This window comes from Dermacentor silvarum, chromosome 9 (assembly GCF_013339745.2).
Source record: "Dermacentor silvarum isolate Dsil-2018 chromosome 9, BIME_Dsil_1.4, whole genome shotgun sequence".
Lineage (NCBI taxonomy): Eukaryota > Metazoa > Arthropoda > Arachnida > Ixodida > Ixodidae > Dermacentor > Dermacentor silvarum.
Window position 1 is genome coordinate 102668205 of NC_051162.1, and position 6803 is coordinate 102675007.

Here is a 6803-nt window from a genome sequence, read left to right on the forward strand (position 1 = left end):
GATAGTGAAACCAGACATGAACGTGATCACCTCTGCTCAAGAACAGAACATTCAACAACCTCTCCGCTGAGCACGAGGTCGCGGGATCGAATCCTGGCCACGGTGGCCGCATTTCGATGGGGGCGAAATGAGAAAAGAACACCCGTGTAGTTAGATTTAAGTGCACGTTAAAGAATCCAAGGTGGTCTAAGTTATACCGGAGTCCCCCACTACGGCGTGCTTCATAATCAGATCGTGGTTTTGGCACGTAACACCACGTAATTTATTTTTATTTATTTTTTCACAATCTCACCGTTTTCCAGATGAGAGTTGGTTTGGGAACAGTTTCTCGAGATTTGGCGTATGTCGCAGAACGAAAGCCGCTGTGGAAGCTACAGTTGTTTCCGGAGCACCAGGCGCAGCCGGGACTGCAGCCGAACTTGTGATGGCACAGTTCAACGCCTCCATAGCTGCGGCAGTCCGGAGGCACCTGGAAGTAGTGGACGCTGAATTCATCAACAGCATGCGTCACCGCGACGTGCCATTGATGTCGCTCTTCAGCGCCGAGGTACGTCCGTCCGTAACAAATTTTAATTTGATAACAGGCAAAGTTTATCCCGTATGACGTGCATAGCAAGCCATAGGTTATTTAGTGTTACGTGTAGAGATTTCTCTGGCATGCGACACTAAATCGTGCAGCCTAATTTAGGTGTCGTTATTAGTCTGCGTCTCCTCCGAGTCCATTGGTGGCTTGAATGAGGGTGAAATTCGGAACCGACGGCTAGTGCGCGATTCGTTTTTTTTTTTTAACTTGGCAAGCTAAACAAAAACAACGTGCAACATTTTCGAGTTTTGTGAATGCATGGAATGACTTGAGAGGGCATGGATCTTGTTGGTTTGCGAAGAGACCTCGATTGCCCGAAAGCACTTCCCTATTTAGCGCAAGATATTGCCAGGAGCTAACCCGGCAGCGTGGTTTTACAAACAGCCAGAAAGAGGCCTGGTTGCGTCTTAGGGGTCGTACGTACCAAGCCGTGAGAAGGTATAGAAGTTACTGCAAACTTTAGCGAGCAGCCCGAGAGCCGCTATTACACCACTTTTCGCAACATTCGAAATTCGTTTTCAATTTGCGTGCTGAATACCTCTTAACGTAATAGTGTCTAACAAGATAAAGACTTGCATTTAAGCGACGAGTGGTTTAGGCCTTCAAGTGTACGCAGTGCTAGGGAGTCTTACACATTGCCTACTTTGAAATTCTCCTAAATGGTGCGTACTAATTTTGATTCAAAAGAAAGTGCTGAATTTCGAGCTTGTGGTGTTGCTTGTTTGGACGTTTCGTGTGTGCCTCTTATTCCGGGGTTAAATTGTTCTCGCTAGTTTTAAGCGCAATTGAGGCTCAAGTGCTTGTGAAACAGGCTTAATGTTTGACATTAAAATGACGATGTACGGGCTTTGATTCGTGACATTTGAAACTTGCGCAACTAAATATGGATACTTCTGTCGTCCCTACCCGCAGACGCAGTATGTGAAAAAGCGCAAGGCCATTGTCGTGTCGCCCGGTCTGGTGAGTGTCATAATGAACGTGACCCACAGCACGGATCCCATCGCGACTGTTCTCATCGGAGCACCCATCCTGCGGGCCATGGTGCCCCGCCGCCAGGGGGTGTACAAATGGCAGTGGGCCAGCCAGCGCCGTCTCAACAGTGCCATCGAATGCGTCGAAAACAAGATGGCGTCGAGCAAGACGGTAGCCGGAAGGGTGAGTTCGCAAAAACTTGATCTCGTAAAAACCTGATGCTCTACTCCTGTGCTCTGTCAAAAACAACGAAGTGTACCATTGCCATCATGTGCTTGGCATCGGCGTTGGAATAATTGAGCAGGCATGTGGCCAGTAGCAGTCTGCAATTGCAGGTGTCGAGATTGTTGTCCAAATAAAGTAAAAGTCAAGCAGCCTAGGAAATAAAATGCAATGTTAGAAAACAAAAACAAAGAAAAAAGAACCCTGAACTCAGTTCCTTACTATCACAGTGTCTCACCCAACCTAAAGAATGTTCCGTCGCGTTATGGTGCTTTTGTTGTATTTTCCGCGCCATATAATCTCGCACGCTTGTGCAAAACTGTTTGTTTACGCGTAACCAAGACGGAACGCGAAAAGAAGCAGGCATGCTTCGTTGATTGTTCTGTCGGCGTTGTTTATTCGATGCCTTTCAGGTGCGAGAAAATGTACATAGGTCAAACTACCACGTGTGTCAAAGAAAGATTAAGAGTATGAACGGTCAATGTCAAGCGGAACTGGCTTCTATTTACTATATAATTATAAGCAATGCATGTGCAAGCCTATTCTCAATGGAGTAAAGTCTTGAAAAACAGCAGCGATATGACTGCACGTGAATTAGCCAAGACAATTTTATCAAAGAACACGACCCTGAGTGCATCAATACTCAATCGATATCTTTGTATCAAATTTAATTTTGTTTTATACATCCATTTTGCAGATCATGAACTCACGGTCTACTTCTTTAGTAACCAGCTTTTCTCATAAAGCTCCAGTTGATACTGTAGCGCTCTGTCCTATCGCCCTCCGTTCTTTTGCCTAATTTGTTTGCCACTTTCGATCATGTGTACGCACCAACAAGCCAAGGTGAGCATTTTTCTCCCCGAAAACCTCAAAACCTTTCGAGCTCATTGCTCCCAAGACACTCCTTATTCCTAACAAGTTTCTAATACGCGCGCTTTTTCGGAAACGACGCCTCCTCCAAAGCGCAAGCACCGAAACAGCATACATATCCTTCATTTCCCGCCCATTCTAATGCAATAAGCAAAATGGTTCTCCCATTGAGCATTCGTCGACATTTTCTTTGACGGCCTTCAATGTTTACGATCTACATCAGATGTGGTCCTTTGACTGCACTGCCATGAAACTAACAAACAAATGTTGCAGTTTTCGACCGATAGGCGAAGCACTGAAAATGATAGCAAAGTATTGGACAGATACAGGAAGTAAGGTTTGTAATTTAACAAGCCGTATAAATTGCAGTAAACATTCGCTTTCAAACTATAAAAACATGGTCTCACTCCCGCTCAGAAAACACGAACAGATCTCACTCGATGAGTGCGACCAATGACTGTCAGCACACTGGCTGATGAGCAGCGCAGGTATAGCGAGGAGCGGGCGTGCTTGTCCCATATCGAACGATTTGTGCTGCGGCTCGCTTCGCCATGTCAGCTGTGCCGCGTCAACAAAAGTGAGATTACGCGATCTCCAGTTCTAGGCGCGTGGGAAGGCAGTGCGCATGAAGCAACGAGCCATCTTGGCTCGCCCTTGCATGCCGACCTTCCTTCACCCAAAACAGACGACCTCCAACATACGGGGCGTGAAGCCGCGTGTGCGCTCGGCCACGCAGTCAGTCACGTGCTGCCGCGGCCTGGCTAGGAACATGACGCCCACTCTCCTCCTCTACTAGGAAGCGCGGACACGATAACGCGACCTTGAACGTAAGCGGCGCGGAAGAAGGCGTTCATAAAGCCACCACCATCCTTCCGGGCTCGCCCTCTCATCAACAAAACATCACGTGGCTATCAGCATGCGTTGCGCGGGACACTCGTTCGTTTCGCACTTGGACATTATTTGGGGCAGCATGGCACCGGCGAGGTTGGAGGTAAAAATACACCTGTAGTGTCCGTAATTGTGGGCGCTAGTGCCATTTCAGCAGCAATTCCTACGGCTCTTAAGACTATTATGTCGTTAGGCGAAAAGCTTGGTCTCCTTCATTTTCTTTGCCGAATAACGCAACGAAGCTCGTGATGTTACCTGCTTCCTTATATATGAGACTGGAACACTACCATGAAGTGAGATAAGTCTTTATATGTTTCTGACCAGGTTCTGACCGAGTCGTCCATCCTGGAACCCCTGTTTGATGCGTACCGACGGAGCCTCGCCGATGAAATAGGCCTTGGAAAGCGCCTCACGAAGCAGTACAGCAACAACGAGTTGTTCTACGTGCTATGGGCGCACGGGCATTGTGATGACCCTCTGGCAGATGTGGTCGTCAACGGTGTTGCCAACAACTCTGCCCACTTCGCCTCCACGTTCGGGTGTTCCCGCGGTGACAGGCTGTGGTCCGAGGACAAGTGCACCTTCTGGGTGTAGAACAGATTCTTCCTTTGTTTCTGTTTTTCTCTTCGTGTTTATTTTTTGTTCAAATAGCTGATGCATTTTCTCCCGTTTTCTGTCGTCCTTTATTTAGTTTTTCAATGTTTCAATTTCATGCCATAATAAATGTCCTTTGTTTTAGCTGTTGCTGAAAAATAGCTGGAAATTATTTAGCTGCTTCCTACCTGCATGAACTGCACTGAATCGACTAAATTAGTAGTCATTTATTAGGCAATAATGAAACACGAAAAAGATACGCACACACATAAGGCATAGATATAGGTAAATGCCAGACCCACACTGTCCATGCATTGTATAAATTGTTTAACGTGAGGTGGCGGGTTCAAATACCTTTCAAGGGGGTGGGGGCAGCATGCAAGAACGCTCTTGTACTGGTTTCTTTGGTTGCACGTCAGTTAATGTTAGGGCACCATCTCAGTTGAAGTTATGTGACAGCTTTGCACTACAGCGAACCTTATAACACCCTGTGGTTTTCGGACGCTACACCCCATAATTTAACGTTAGGAATTAAAAGGCGGAGGGGGAGGGGGGGGGTCTGAGAGGGCATTTTACAAGAAATCATACTAAATCTGCGAAGGGATGAAGTTGTTAGAGGGCTCATGGCAGCAATTCACTGTTAAACACAGGAAAAGTGTGTCTGCACATGGTTTCAGTTACTAAAATAACAATAGTGCTTCTTCCGGGCTTCACTTGATGTGTGCTATGTTCGCAGATTTCACAAGTGTCAGCAGCGAAGTTATTTTTTTTTCGCTTGGGTTGCCACGTGGCATAACGTCATAATGGAGTTGCGTTGTAGTGCATACGCTTGACATTGTTAAAGTTAGTGCTGCCTTTCACAAATTTTAGTTGTAATTTGCAGCAATAGCGTGTCCACCTGTCGGGTTGGAGCATCCTTGTGATCTTTTTATTGAATTAATTCTTTTTTTGTTCATAACACTGCCATAATGAGTAGTGTGGTCAATCGCCATCCAGAAAAAGTCCCTCGAGTTTATGTTTAGGAAATAGTGGCGGAATAATACTGCAAATACTATTGATGTAGTGACGATAAAGCGCCACCATGACAATTGACAAAACGCAAAAAGGAATGGCATTAACATATAATTGTTACATTGTCTTGACCCAAGGCCGGGAGAATGTAACGATTCTGTGCAAATACTTGATAACTTGTCATGCTCATGCAGGTTGCACTGCACGTTGCTGTATTGGGAATGCTCCGTGAATGCAGTGGCTTCCAACTAATGAATAAAGCATCATGTGATGTAAGTAATGGGTGGCGTATTCCACGGCTTATTACTTCTGGGCAAGCCTCAAGAACACGTGCCACTGTCTAATTTGTACGTTACAATCCTACCATTCATACATCTAGAAATATTGTTTGGCGGTTAGAATAAATGAAGGGACCCGGTTGAAAAGGAAAATTTCCTAGACGCTCCCTGTCATCACGCGCATGGTTCTTCCACAACACTGAAGTAAAGGAGTGTCGTTGAGCTTGTTCCTTCATGGGGAAAGAAGCCCTCTAGGCACTCGCCTAGACGGTCACACGCAGGAATTTGCGCTGATAAAAACTTTAAGCGGGGCGAGCTGGTGCGATTCGGGGCATCGTTGTTGCAGTCGAGGGCCGTATTTCGTAACAATTATACTTACACATCCTCCCTCTCCCACTTTCTTGCCATTCGTCAATACCGCGCATTCAAGTCAATACCACCGTTATCACCAACAAAAACAAAATTTCTTGACTGGTTTGCTTATTTAAGGGCATGATAATTTATACAAAATGCACCTCCTATAACACAACCTTGTACAAAAAAGAACACAAAATTTTTATTTTAACATTTCCCCCCGTTTTGGTTGTTTTCACTTTCAGGTGGAACTTGTGTGTGTTTTCTGCATAAATATTTCTACATTTTTAATAAGCCTATCAGTCTTGAATTTGCGCTCGTGTCGTCCGTTACTTACGTTCGTGTCCTTGCGGTTATCACAAAACCCACAATACGAATTCATTGTCACTTTTAGCCAGTGCAATTAGCCGCACTATCACATTAGCGGCACGAGGCTAGAAGGGAAAATTATGCATCATTTGGTAGTGATGGTAATGTCACGAGCAATTCAGCAAGCTCATTTGTCTACTGTCCTAGGAAACACCGCAATATAGCTACGCGTTAAAGATAAACAGCACTTAGGCGAAATAAGTTACTTGCTAGCTTACTCCGGCTTTTTTCTAACGTATAGCTTCATTTATCCAATTTTTATATCACACTTTTTTCTAGCAGCGCGCTTCTAGGCCGTGTTGTTGAAGCTCGTCGTCATCATAAGCAAAACAATACGGCAGAACACATCTCACGAAGACTGTCGAAGGCAATGCGTTTAGTATTGAATCAATATAGTGACACAACTTATTGCCACCATCTAAGCTAGTTATCTACGAGGCATCTACTGCAGCGAGACTCTTCTAAGAACACTCGGCGCCATCCAGCGGCGGCACCGCGAAGCCTTCCCATGGCCTCCGAAATGCACGGCGCGCCGGTGCCTGCAAACGCTGATAATTGTTCCTTCACTTGCCGCACACACAGTGGCACATAATCAGTGACCCTATAGTTGGCCAAAGTTTCATTGAAGAGTGGCACATACCTAGTCTCCGTGAAGCAAGTTT

The 6803-nt window shown here is 45.6% G+C and overlaps 1 protein-coding gene across 1 annotated transcript; it reads left to right on the forward strand.

Annotated features, from left to right (window-relative positions):
* The first annotated feature begins 327 nt into the window (after positions 1-327).
* Positions 328-4240, forward strand: LOC119464883 (uncharacterized). Its single transcript, XM_037725760.2, has 3 exons — positions 328-547; positions 1496-1738; positions 3860-4240. Exons 1-3 carry the CDS (start codon positions 425-427, stop codon positions 4127-4129), a joined length of 636 nt encoding a protein of 211 aa, XP_037581688.2. The 5' UTR covers positions 328-424; the 3' UTR covers positions 4130-4240.
* The last annotated feature ends 2563 nt before the right edge of the window (positions 4241-6803 follow it).